This window comes from Pipistrellus hanaki, assembly GCF_964339955.1.
Source record: "Pipistrellus hanaki genome assembly, chromosome: 17".
NCBI classification, from domain to species: Eukaryota; Metazoa; Chordata; class Mammalia; order Chiroptera; family Vespertilionidae; genus Pipistrellus; species Pipistrellus hanaki.
Genome location: NC_140519.1, coordinates 23604186 through 23618572, shown reverse-complemented (window position 1 = coordinate 23618572; position 14387 = coordinate 23604186). Strand labels below are relative to the sequence as shown.

The window sequence follows — 14387 nt, the reverse complement described above, 5'->3', positions numbered from 1 at the left end:
GGCCCTTGTCAGAAAAACTGTTCCCCAACCCTAGTGGGGGAAAGGAAATGACTCTAACCTAGATCTTATTTCTTATGCCACCATTTAGCATCAGTGAGACCTTACACAAGTCACTTCACCTCTGTACAGTGTTATACAACAAGATAAAGGATTATACACCTCTCACCAATAGATTTAAGGCAATCCTTGCATGACTCTGTACTGTGAAATAGGGATCATTTCTTTTAGTTCTAAAATTTATTTACATCTTAAAAGGTATAGATAGTATTTTTACAAAATTTGAAATGTGATGAAAAATAAAGTCACTATATTGTTCTTTTTTTTAAATATATTTTATTGATTTTTTACAGAGAGGAAGGGAGAGAGATAGAGAGCTAGAAATGTCGATGAGAGAGAAACATCGACTGGCTGCCTTTTGCACACCCCCTACCGAGGATGTGCCCGGAACCAATGTACATGCCCTTGACCGGAATCGAACCTGGGACCTTTCAGTCCCCAGACCGACGCTCTACCACTGAGCCAAACCGGCTTCAGCGCTATATTGTTCTTAAAATCATCTCTCAAAACTCCTCTTAACATTTAATCATAATGATAATGTGCTGATTGGAAGCCTGCTTATCTCAACCAAAACAGGAACTCAATGTTGATGGGACTTGTGAAGATTCTTTCAATTTTGGAATGCTTTGAAGATTTCTGGAGGCTTGTGACCAGAATGCCAAGAAGTAAAACAAGTATAGATGCAGCATATTAGTCCATTTATATTCTTATTTAAGTATTACTTATATTTTTCTTTGGATGAGTTATCTACACTAACAAAAGAGAAAGATGCAAATTGACTGTACCTCTGCAATGCCCACCAGCCAATTAGTAGTGAATATGCAAATTAACCCAACAAAAAATGGTGGTTAATTTGCATACACAGGAACTGAAGGCTCTGCCCAAGCAAAGACTGAAGACTCTAGGCTCCTCTGTGGCTGGAGCCAAGCCTGAAGGCTAAAGGCTTGGCTCTGCTGTGCCTGGGTCCCAGGTACCGGAGGAAAACCGGTGCTGGCAGCCAGGGGAAGGAAGGCCTATTGCATGAATCTTTGTTCAACGGGTCTCTAGTCTATATAATAAAAGCCTAAGTGACCATTACGGTGGAATGACCAGAATAACCAGTTGCTATGATGCTCACTGATCACCTGGGCACCAACCTTCAATACAGGACCTGCCCCCTGGTGGTCAGTGCACTCTCACAGGGGGAGCTCTGCTCAGCTAGAAGCAGGGTCACAGCTGGGGAGCTCAGCGGTGGTGGCGGGAGCCTCTCCTGCCTCCATAGCAGTGCTAAGGAGCAGCCAGCTGAGCAGTAAGGAGCGAGGGGTCCTGCACTACAAGAGGGCACAGGCCAGGCTGAGGAATTCTCTCCCTCCCACACCCCAGTGTCTAGACTGTCATATTTAGCTAAGTTTAACTCCATTTTATGCTTTTCTCCCCATTTTCCTCACTTTGTGAGAGATGTCTAAAATGTGTTTTTCTGTTTCAATTTTGATCTCCAGAGAATATTCTTAGTCTCCAGAAGTCAGTACTGTTTGAGCATATCCAAGCTCATAGCTGTACTTAACCCTTTGTACTCAGAAAGCAGAATTCTTGAGGTTAGGCTTTGCTTAGCCTTTGTTGTCAATCCTCACACGAGGATTGAATTTTTAAAATTAAGTCTTTTTTGTTTAAAGTATTACGTATGTCCCTCCCCTTACCCCCATTGATTCCTTCTACCCCCATTGGGTTCCCTGCCCCAGGCCTTCACCACCCTATTTTCTTTTTAGAGAGAGTGGAAGGGAGGGAGATAGAGAAACATCTGTGTGAGAGAGACACATCGATTTGTTGCCTCCTGCATGCGCCATGATTAGGCCAAGGATGGAGCCTACAACTGAGGTACATGATGTTGAGGGAATCAAAACCGGGACCCTTTAGTCCTGAGGCCAGTACTCTGTCCACTGAGCCAAACCAGTTAGGGCTAACCTAGCCTTTTATAATGCAGCATCATTCACAATCAAGTCACCGAGTCCAGGCAGACTCAGGGGAGGGGAAATCACCACCCCCACTTCAAAGAGAAGAGTATCTTTCACATGTAGACTGCCACAGTCTCGTTTTTCAGAAATGTCACTATCATTTTTACCTAAAATGACATTTCAGAAAGCCAACATAGAGTCAGTCTAATAATGACATAGGCAGTGTTTGATCTAAGATACAGAAAGATTCTTGTTTTATTTTGGAATTAAGTATACCCGGACATACTATGTAATGATGTAGCACAATGGTAATGTCTTATATGGGGGATCTATTTTCCTAGATGTGCCTTCAGAAAGTACCCACTCCAGGTTAGAATAAGTTATGTCATTAGAAATCATGCATGGTTGGATAGGGAGAAAAATTAATCCTATAAGAGTGATTAATATTTACATTTATATTCAAAAGTAATACTGAATGCTACAAATAACCTCTCAGGGTCTGGTAGTGGTGCTTTATCTGCATTAATAAGCAACTAGTGCTTATTCTGATTTTCAACCTAGTCTCTTAATTAACATCTGAGGACAATCTAATAGCAGAAAATCAGCTGCATTGCCTATAATGTTTAGGCTTTGCAGGTAAAAGCTGCAAGCTCCAGAACAATCTGAACAGAACTGCTCCATCTTTTGAGAGCTGCAGGTTGCATAAACTTGCTTTGCCAGCTTTGACTGACGTCACTATCACGTGAACACATGCCTGGTGGGAGCTTCCCAACAGGTGTGCCAAGAAGAGATGACGAGAGTGCAGATAGTCAGCACTTGGCAAGGCAGTTGGATTCTAGAACAGCCAGAGGCCATGGACCAATGTCCTCCAGCCTCAATCAGGTCCTTCCAGTTACCGATACGTGCCTAAAATAGAATTATTTTTTGTGTGTACTTTGATGGGGAAAATTTAAGAACACTCACCTGGCTAATAGCTATCATCAAAATGTTTAAGTATCCAGGTTGGACGGTCATCTATTCTAATAGCTAGACTAATTAATCAATAAATATGTGTGTTTTCTAACAACAACAAGGTTCCAAAACATTTTATCTAACCTGTTTATATTTTTAAATTGTGATAAAATGTGCATAACATAAAATTTCCCATCTTAACAGTTGTTTTTTTATTGTTAAAAGTATTACAGATGTCCCCTTTTTTCCTCTGTTGTTCCCTTGTAGGCCCCACCCCCAACCTGCCCTCTGCCCTAGGCCTTCACCACACTATTGTCTGTGTCTAGGGGTTATGCATATTTTTACTAATAAAAGAGTAATACGCTAATTAGACTGGACATGTTCCAGATGTCCTTCCAGGCAAAATCACAATGGAGGGTCCAAGGCAGAGGCAGTTAGGGGTGATCAGGCTGGCAGGGGAGAGCAGTTAGAGGGCGATCAGTCCAGCAGGGGAGGGCCTAAACCAGCAGTCGGACATTTCCCAAGGGGTCCTGGATTAGAGAGGGTGCAGGCCAGGCTGAGGGCTGAGGGCAGGGCCCTCCTCGTATGAATTGCATGCACCGGGCCTCTAGTCCTATATAATAAAAACCTATTATGCAAATTGCCGAACAGCAGAACGACTGGTCACTATGACGTGCACTGACCACCAGGGGGCAGATGCTTAATGCAGTAGCTGCCCCCTGGTGGTCAGTGTGCTCCCACAACCAACCTCTCATGGTAGGCCAACCTCCCATGTTCCCTCTCCCTAGTCGTTCAGCCCCAATCGGCCCCAATCAGGACTGGGCGAGATGGCCCCAATTGTCCCCGATTGCCGGCCAGGCCCAGGGATCCCCACCTGTGCACGAATTCATGCACCAGGCCTCTAGTGTGCATATAAGTTCTTTGCCATGTTAACCAGTTTCAAGTAACCAGCTTAACAGTGTTAAGTACATTCACATTGTGCAACCAATCTCTAGAACTCTCTTCATGTTACAAAATTGAAAGTCTGTATCCTGTAAACAACTCCCCATAACCTTGGCAATCACCAGTCTGTTTTCTGTCTCTATGAATTTGACTAAGTACCTCATTTTATTGGAATTACACAGGATTAAGCATAATGCTCTTAAGTTTCATATGTGTTATGATATGTATCAAAATTTTCTTTTAATGACTGAACAATATTTTATTGAATGCATCTATCACATTTTTTTTAACCCACTGATGTTTTGTGGATGATTTTATTATTTATGCAAACTAACTTGACCATCTGGAGCAAGATCAGGGTATGCAAAAGCCACTATATTATGATTCATTTTTATTTACTAGTCCTCTTAGGTAAATGCCTTAGCTCTTAAGTCAGCCACAATATTTGATTTATCTGCCTTGGCAATGTGTAATGGATGTCATATACTAAAAAGGGGCAAAAATGACTAGAACTCTAATCCAGGCCAAAGCACTAGAGTGCCTGTGACACTGAATGAAATACCTTTGATGATTGGATTCAGTACAGGGTCAGATTACTGAAGGCTCTAAGTTGCCAAGGACTCAATTGGTATCTTATAGAATCTAAAGAGAATCTAAGGAGTAGGAGGGAGGATTAGAACCACACGAACAGCTGGATCCGTGAGCTCAAATGGCATCAGAACTTTCTCATATCTATTTCTCTCTCCTCAGTCAGCCTCAGCCTTCTCTCTATGCGTATAATACCTGCCCTATGTGATTCCATCTTCACTGTGGAGCAGTGGCTGCTGGCTTTCCTCTTTTCTGAATGGGAGTTTTTATTTACCTAGTGAGTTAACACCAGGCCATCAGCCCAATATCAACATCTTAATGTTTTGTGGCAAGTATATTTTATAGAGGAATTATATGTTACAGTTGTATTTATCTCTAAGTGCCCAGGCCTACTTAATCTTTTGCTGTTATTGCCCTCTTGTTCTCAGAGTCCTTTGACTTGCATCATTTTTAGTTTTCCATCTAATCTAAAGATTTTTCATTATTTGAAAATACTTTTTCTCTCTTGTTTTATATGAATGCAAAATAGTGTGTGTGTGTGTGTGTGTGTGTGTGTGTGTGTGTGTGTGTGTTAAACATGCTACATTTGGGCAACCACATCAGGGTGTGTAGTTGTTGTTTTTTTACATTCTTACTGATTAGCCTCACCACTGCCCTTAAATGACTTTAGATTCAAAGGCTTCCTGACTTTTAGAGACACACTGATGGGTACACCGTTTCACCAGAGGTAACTAAGGTACCAAGGTGAATGCTTTGCAAACAACTATTGACTGTAGTTCTTTTGCCAGAATTTCAAACACCGTGAGACAGCATTGGAAGACATCCAATGCGAGTTTATAGGTTGGAGCACTGAGCACTAGGGTTGTTTTGCAGGATTCATATGGCACACGAGGGTTGATAAGGGCAAGACTTTGGAAAATAAGGCAAACAGTTTAAGAAAAACAACCCTTGATGTTTTGTAGGTGAGCAGTCAGGTAGAAGGGGCAGCCACTGTATCCCTGAAACAGGGCTAGCCTCTACAGTGCATTTGTCCTCAGACCTGACTGCAAGGTCTTAGGAAGACACCCTCACCCTCTGTCACCACCTGCCACTTGAAATCCTCTAATACAGGATGATGTCTGTTTATTCTGCAATTAGAGTGTACTTTTTTAATACCCATCTAAATTTAAATTTAAATCTGCCCTTCGGTATGCCAGATATTGGAATTAGATCTTCCTGGGTTTCTAAATTGTTGACCTTGAATCTGAACTCTTTATGGGCAGAGACTGGGTCTTTCATCTATATAAGTCACCATGTACTGTGGCTGGTGCAGCCTGAGCACTCAGCAGCCCTTAACTCTTTTGTGAATGAAAGATGGACACTGTGCCCTAGCTCAGTGGATATTGTTGGCCTGTGGAAGAAGAAAAGATGCCGAGACCGGTTTGGCTCAGTGGATAGAGCGTCGCCCTGCAGACTGAAAGGTCCCAGGTTTGATTCTGGTCAAGGGCATGTGCCTTGGTTGTGGGCACATCCCCAGTAGGGGGTGTGCAAGAGGCAGCTGATCGATGTTTCTCTCTCATTGATGTTTTTAACTCTCTATCCCTCTCTCTTCCTCTCTGTAAAAAATCAGTAAAATATATTTTAAAAAGAAAAGAATAGAAAATGAAGAAAAGAAAGAAAGATGGACACTGTGAGATGAGGAAGGGGCCACCAAAGATAAACCTCACTTCATAATTGTGCCTTTCCTTGCTCTGGAGTGTCAGACTAAAATGATATTGGGTTGGTCCAGCAGTTCAGTGGGGGTCATACTGGATGCATGAATGCTTTAGGATCTGGGGAGTTACAACCTTTACCTGTTAGGTTCTAAGAAACCCACTGCCTACAAGTAAATACCAAGTACCAAAGGAGGCTGAGATTTGCTCTGTGGTCCCTATAGTCCTACACTCACCTCCTTACTCAGTGGAAAACGGGTGGGGTAGGTATGTGTAGATATTTATGCTCTGTTCCTTATTCTTGTGTTAGATTGAACAAATGAGTAAATTGACCACAAAGCAACAGGGTCAGGATTAGACCAAATCAAGTTGTTGCCTATGTTCTCATAGAAGAGCTAAGCACTGAGTGGGAGAAAGGGCTCTTAGCCTCTCTTTCCTAGTTCTGAGCAGATCAGTCATGTTTAGGGTGCCTCTGAGGGCCTCACTCCTACCTCCACTACAAACAATTGATCAAGGAATGCTGGAGATGGATTTTGGTAAATGCACTTGAACTCATGTTGTTGCATTTCAGTGTTTGAGGTTACTTTCATGGACTGGCTACAGTTTGACTTGGATTTTTATTCTAATGGAGGAGGCTGGGAACTGGGAAGCAAACCTTAGCTAAGCCACTTGTGAAGTTGTTCCAAAGTTTTGGAGAACGAGCTATGTAGTGGACTATTGGGGGTGAGTTAGCACATGGAACATGATAGAATGTAAAAATAAATAAATAAATGAATAAATAAATAAATAAATAAATAAATAAAATCTTTACAAATGTAAATGTCAAGGACAATTGGAAAAGAAATAGAGAAGGAAAGAATCATTTAAAAAGTGAGGAATTTCAATATTAGAAAAAGGCTGGGGTATGCTAACATTTCAGTGACAAAATAATGCAGATTTATTATATCTCATTGATGCAACATCCAGTGAGAGTCAGAAGGCCCTTCTGCTTGTCTCCAATATATGATCTGAGGTCCTCGTGGCAAGGGAAAAGGGAACTGGCAGATCTTGAAGGAGGTTTTTAAAGGCAAGGTGAGAGCCCAGCCGGTGTGGCTAGGCTGATGGAGCATCATCCCAGGCACCAGGAGGTCACCAGTTTGATTGCTAGTCAGGGCACAGGTTGCAGGCTTGGTCCCTGGTAGGGGGTGTGCGGAAGGCAGTCCATCGATGTTTCTATCTCTCTCTCCCTCTCCCTTTCTCTCTCTGAAATCAATGAAAACATATTAAAATAAATGAAGGTCCACTGGGAGTGGCTTCTAGCATTTGTGAACTCATCCCGTTAGCTAGAACCCAGTCATTTGGCTGCAACCTAACGCAAATTAAGTCAGGACTCATAATTTTCCCAGGTTTCTAAAAAGTTGGCTTAGAAATAGAATTCATTGAACCTATATGAATCGCCTCACAATGATTCCTTTCTTCTCATTTACAGAACACATTCACCCTTTCCAAGAGACACCCCCTCGAGACCATGAGTCCCATATCCTACAGAAAGTATGGGGGCTCCCTGGCATAGATTCCATCAATTCAGGGCACCTGCTCTTGATCTGGAGAAATATGAACTAAAAATACACACACTCAGCTGATGAACCAAGGTGGAGTAGGGTAGGATGAGGCAAGAAAATACTCCTGTTTATAACACGAAAGACTGAGAGACACACAATGATCCCTGGCCTGCCGCCATTCTGAAATTCCCTGTGAGACACGGGGAAGGCTCCTTGAGTGGTCCTGGGTCACGTGGGGAGGAAATTCCTTGACCATTGCTCCCTGCTTGCCATGTCTGAAATGGGCACTATGAAGTGCCCTCACGGGGCACTGCACAGTCATCTCAGCCAGCTTCCTGTTCAATTCTTGTGAAAAAATAGGATAAAAGTGCGCTTCACAGAGCCTGTGTGTGATGGCATTGGGATTTAGGGCCCTTGGCCCTAGAAAAAGTAAAATTCATGGCAGTGAAAGTTTAGCTTCTTTAGTCACCGCCCAACCCCCAACACACACACACACACACACACACACAGAGGCCAAGTTCCATACCCCACTCTCCACACTGTACCCCATGCAAAAGCTCCCAGTTCTCTTCTTCCCAACCATCGCTCTGTGCGCTCTGCCCTGTTCGCTTGTCCCATTGGCAGCACTGCAACCTCCTTGATGTTCTTCTTGTTTCCTTTCACTTGTATAGACCAAATTGTGCCCAACCCCCAACTCCTGTGTTGAAACCCCAACACCCAGCACCTCAAATGGTGGTTATATTTGAGATAGGGACTTTAAAGAGGTAATTAAGCTTAGATGAAGTCATATGGTTGGGCCATGATCCTAGTTGACTGATTCATTATAAGAAGAGGGAGAGACATCAGGGACATACATGCACAGAGGAGGACCATGTGAGGACTCATTGTGAAGATGGCTGTCAGCAAGCTGAGGGAGGCCTGAGGAAACTCTGGACCTGCCAACACCTTGATCTTGCATGGTAAATTTCTATGGTAGAAGTCACCAAGTCTGTGGTATTTAGTCCTAAAAAACTAATATTCAGATCGGTCCCATTTTCTCAAGTTCTTCTCTACATGCTATTAGCCTTCTCCCTGGCATCATCTCACCTTTAGTGACACATCTGTGAGAAAAGTAGATAAAATGAATAAGCTTTGAGGTACAATTAGAAATAGCCTGCTGCTGCTTGTTTTTCTCAGTAGAAAAATAAGTAAGTATTCATAACTTGGAGACTCTAGAATTCTAAGTCACGTCCTTTGAAAGTACCTAGATAACCCCAGAATCTTTATGTTCCATCTCCCATCTCTTTTGAGACATCTGTTTTCAAGGTGAATTATTTCTTAGTTCATTTAGAATATTCATATTCCAATTGCATTTTCTGTCACTTTTCTTTCACTTTGTAAAATTATTAAAAGCAGAATGACCATCTGATGTTATGGATTAGATTAACTTTTGTTTGTTTCTCTGGACATAAAATCCCACTTATATAATGTAGTTTCTCAAGTAAAATATGTTCTGGGTTCTAAATATTTTATTTACAAGAGAATCTTTGGAACATCTATATATATAAAAGCCTAATATGCTAAGTGTCTGACCATTCAGTTGACCGTTTGACCAGTCACTTGATACACACTGACCACCAGGGGGCAGATGCTCTAAACAGTAGGTTAGCTTGCTGCTGGGGTATGGCCGATCGGGACTGGGTGAGACAATCCTGACTGGGCAAGACTGGCTGGACACGCCCTGGGGCCAACCTCCTGTGGTCCCTCCCAGCCTCTCAAATATTTCTTCTAATTAATTTCATTTCAATGTGCATGAATCTGTGCATGGGGCCTCTAGTATTACTTACAAATTGGGACTTTCTAAACATGATAGAATTGAAAGAAGTCATAAATCTTGATGCTATTTGGCAATCAGCTTTAGTTATTATGAGACAAGTAGCTTGACCTAATTATAATAGGAGCAGAAATCTAAGACGTGGCTGACATCACAGCTCCATCCTTTAGCCCTAGAAAACTGTGTTATGAATGGGTGACTTCATCATGCCACAAGCCAAAGCTTGATTAGAACCAAAAATAGGCCTAGACCCTCAGCAGGCTGAACATTTCTGAACCTTTACTTCATAACAACATAGAGTGTAAATATAGGGTATTCAGTAAATTAATTGTCTGAATTCATTGTCTGACTGAACAGAAGGACAAAGAGTTCTGTCTGAAGCTTGCTTATCCTTGTCCCCACTTCCTGTGTCTGACACTGCCCACCTCTCTGAGATCTCTCAGCAGTTTGCTCAGCTGTGCTCGGAGCTGAGACCTTCTGCACCTCCACTTTATTTTAGCAAATAGTAAACCGCCCTATCACGCAATGTGGGCCTGGGTTCAGGCTAGCTGTGTTCTCAATTCTGAGTGTAACTCTTTCTCAATATTTTAATAGTGTGGGAGATCAATAGAGAGAAGCAAAAAGGTTTGCTAGCAAAGCAGCCAAATAAAACATTGACAACTCGTTGGAGCTTGGAGTAAGAAAAACAGAGACCCCAGAGTGCAAAACGCCTCCACACAGATCATTGATTTACTTCATTGTTGTCTTCAGGCGTCTGAACTCTTACTCTGTGTAAGACACCGATTAGGAGCTTTGGTGGGCCATAGCGTTGACTAACCCACCAACTGTCTGCTTTTGGAGCTGCCATCCCCTGGAATTGCTCCAGGAAAGTGATGAAGTAAAAGCACTTCCAGCCAAATTTCCGAGAAACTGCTGACTCTGCTTGATTGTCATGTTTTCGTGGCCAAAGCACACCAGGGACACCTGCACTCACGCCTCAGATTACTCAGGCATCTCCAGGACAGCCAGCCCCTGGCAGACACACTGCGTTACTTGGAGTGCTGAGTGCCTCGGGACGCGCTTTCACCAGGTTCCCTGGAACTTCTCCTTTGGCCACACTCCTACCAGCACACCCTCTCTCGCATGCACCGGGCCCTCTGGGGACTCCCGTTGCAGGGGATGTGCTCTCCTGGGCCCATGTGGCTCACAGTCGTGTGGGGCTCCGCACATGAACCAATGGACTTGAGTTAGCTTGGATGTTGAACTACACCTGGCTGCAACATGGGACAGAAACTAGAGCCACTGGCCTTGCTTTTGACTTTGCTAAACTCCTAGCTTGCCCCTCGTTCAGGATTGGTTTGGGGTAAAGGGGACCTGGGAACACACACCAAATGGAACTTCATGCAAAGAAAGCCTTTTTCCGCGTCACATCTTCCCGTGGGGGCTTCTAAAGGCGTCTATTTCAGCGGTAACACAGGAGCCACATTCCTGCCCCTATCTGGGGCATCTGGCCCATTAAGTCCTCCTGCAACATAACCTTTCCGGTAAAGGTGCGGACTTCGTGGAATCTGTGAGACCTAATGCCCCTGGCTTGGAAGATGGAAGTTCTTTTTTTTTTTTTTTTTAAATATATTTCATTGATTTTTTACAGAGAGGAAGGGAGAAGGATAAAGAGTTAGAAACATCGATGAGAGAGAAACATCGACCAGCTGCCTCCTGGGGATGTGCCCGCAACCAATGTACATGCCCTCGACCAGAATCAAATCCGGGACCTTTCAGTCCCAGACCGATGCCCTATCCACTGAGCCAAACTGGTTTCAGCAGAAGCTGGAAGTTCTTAATATTAAATGTACCCCAGTTAATTCTGTGTTTATAGTATTTGCCATGCATACAGGAAGTTTCTAGAGCCAGGCCTGTCCTGGAACTTGCTGTGCAACCTTTCTAACACAATCATTTCTTTTTCACTTAATGTTAGTTTCTAATTTAAATGAAGGCTTAGACTAGATGACTTTGAGTGACCCATGATCCTCTATGAAGCCTCAGTGCTGCGGGGTAACTTGATGTCATTCTACATCTAAGTGTCTGAATTGGTGTCAGCCAAGGTGGTATGGGGAAGGGGCCAGTGAGGATGGTACTGGTGTTCCATTATCTGTTAATGAGACCAATCCAAATGAGCCATAATCCCAACATCTCGAAAACATCGAACACTGCCCTAGCTGGTTCTGCTCAGGGGATAGAGCGTCGGACTGCTGACTGAAGGGTCCCAGGTTGGAGTCCAGTCAAGGGCACATGCCCAGGTTGTGGGCTAGATCCTCAGGGGCATGCAAGGCGATCAATGATTCTCTCTCATCATTGATGTTTCTATCCCTCCCTCTCATTTCCTCTCTGACATCAATAAAAAAATATTTTAAAAAAAAGCATTGAGCACTCTTCCTAGAAGAACAAGACTTATTAATTCCACAGTTAATAAGTCCAAATTATTGGTGAGTTAGAGGAATATCTTCCTATGTGTGCGGGGGTGTGTTATAGTCTACATTGCAATATAGTGTTTGATGATGCGTTCGCTCCTCACCAGCTCACAGTCCTTGCAAGGTGGGAGTCCTCATCTTCTTGGCACCTGGGAATGGCTGAGCATGGCAGCTATGGTGTCCTCGCCCTCTGGCCAGGTGACACTCCCAGGCAGCGGAGACTATAGGACAGAAATGACGTCATGGATTTTTTTGTCATTGGCGGGAGTCAAGACAGTGTGTCATTTGGACTTGCTACAGAGTGAAGAACACTGGCTCTGGAACCAGAACAGCCTGGATCCCAATACTCCCAGCTCTGCCACCTGCCAACACTGTAACCCCAGGTCAGTGACTGGCTTAACCTTTCTGGCGTTCCCTCTCCCCCCTCAGTAATGCGGGAGAATAGTGACAGGCACCACAAAGGACTCATGAGGATCAAATGAGATGACACCTGGGAAACATTTAAGCCTGTGCCTGGATCACAGTAAGCCTGAGTAAATGTAGCCATGTATTTCTGTGAGGCCTATTTGATCTTACAACAGGTTATTACAATGTTTTCTTAATTTTAGGGCCTGGTTTCAAATGGAGATCCCTTGCCTCAATAAAATGGTTCAGCCTTCAGTAAAGTTCTGAGTTAAGGTTGTTTACAAGAAAATCATGTGTTGTACTTTTTTAATGTCATCTTCTCACGTGTGTTTTTAAAAGGAGAAAAACAGATCTCACACACTAGTTCATTTTTTAAGTTGCTAAAATTATAGCAACAAATAGGCTTTTTGTTGCTATACCATGGGGGTTGGCAAACATTTCCTGTCAAGGACCAGATAGTAAATATTTTAAAAATCTTTGCAACCTCATGGTCTCCATGGTGATTGCAATGCAAGAACAGCCGTAGACAAAAGCACAAATGGGTGAGCTTGTATCCCCACAAAACTTTACCTCTGGACGTGGAAATATGAATTTCATAGTATTTTCATACGTCAAGACATTCTTCTTTTGATACGCCCCCCCAAAAAAAACTATATTTGGCTTTCCATCTCCACAAAAGCAGGTGGGAGGGGCACCCTTGGCCCATAGTTCCATCACTGGCCAACCCCTAGTCCACAAGAATAAATATATGCAAAGATGGCCCTGGCCAGTGTAGCTCAGTTGGTTGGAAGTTGTCCTGTGCACTGAAAGGTTGCCTGTTCTATTCCTAGTTGGGGCGCGTGCCTGGGTTTCAATCTCAGTTCCTAGTAGTGGGCACAGGGGAGGCAGCTGATCCATGTTTTGCTCTCACTGTGATTTCTCTCTCTTTCCCTTGTTTTCTCTCTAACAATAAAAAAAATATATTTTTAAAAGATATTTAATGATGTATGGACGCCTCCAGCAAGTTATGAAATAGACTAGAAAACCACATCAGAAATTTAGTTCCAAACCATCCTATATAATAAAAGCGTAATATGAAAATTGACCAAATAGCAGAATGACTTGTAGGCAGGGGGTGGGGCCAGTGAGCAGGCGGCACCAGGCCAACCAAGGTACATGCCAGCGGGCAGAGGGAGGGAACGGCGATGGAGGGCAGGGGGCAGCAGCAGCGGAGGGGTGATGGAGCAAGCCGAGCCGGCACTGTCCCCTGATCGGCTGTCTGGTCACCTCCCATAGAGGGAAGCAGGGCGGTGGCAATGGCAGGGTGATAGGGGTGGCGCCATCCCCTGATCGACTGTCCTGAAATCTGCAGAGAGAGGCTGAGCAGCAGCAGCAGGGTGATGGGGCGATGTGGTCCCCTGATTGGTCAGTCCCGTTGCCTCCCTCGGAGGGAGGCCAGACTCTCCCATGGGGAGCGGGCCTAAGCCGTCAGTAGGACACCCCCTGAGGACTCCAAGACCGTGAGAAGGCACAGGCCAGACTGAGGGTGACCACCGCCCCCCTCCTCCCCAACCCCAGTGCACGAATTTTTATGCACTGAGCCTCTAGTTTATTATAAAACAGAATTTTGTTACTCTTAAACCACATCTAAATGAGTTTAATTTTCTTGATGTGAAAACCTGTGTAAACAGCAATAATTCCATTGTAATATGAAATATCAAGGTTACAAACATTTAATGAATTTTATGAGGTTCGATGGGGATTTTTGAGTGAGTGATTATTTTGCTTTTTCTAAGAGATGACTAATGAACCAAATTGTTGCAGTTTATCGGAGGTGAATGTTTTAAACATTCTGAATATTTAACCATTTAAGAGCAGGGCCAGTCCTTTCCTCAGTGGCAATCAGCTATTGCAGGCCTTTCAGGCCTACAGCTCCTCCTCTACCCCAGCCTGTAGCTCCCCAGTCTTCCTGTGCTGCGGTGAAGGAGTGAATGGGGGTGAGGAAGGTTGCTCAAGCCCAGACTGAGCTTTAGGTACAGGAC

The 14387-nt window shown here is 43.8% G+C and overlaps 1 protein-coding gene across 3 annotated transcripts in view; it reads left to right on the top strand.

Moving 5' to 3' along the window:
• The window catches only part of UBXN2B (UBX domain protein 2B), a 43336-nt gene extending 30688 nt beyond the window's left edge, over nt 1–12648 (top strand). Inside the window, exons 9-10 of one of the 3 annotated variants that reach the window (XR_014793261.1) lie at nt 12262–12344; nt 12570–12648. Coding sequence is in view for 2 of the 3 variants with exons in the window: in XM_084865106.1 (XP_084721232.1) it covers nt 12069–12124 (56 nt within the window). In the remaining variant the exon portion in view is untranslated. Of the gene's footprint in view, nt 1–12068; nt 12220–12261 lie in introns of those variants that run through there. The other 2 variants (XM_084865110.1, XM_084865106.1) reach the window with 2 other exon arrangements.
• The last annotated feature ends 1739 nt before the right edge of the window (nt 12649–14387 follow it).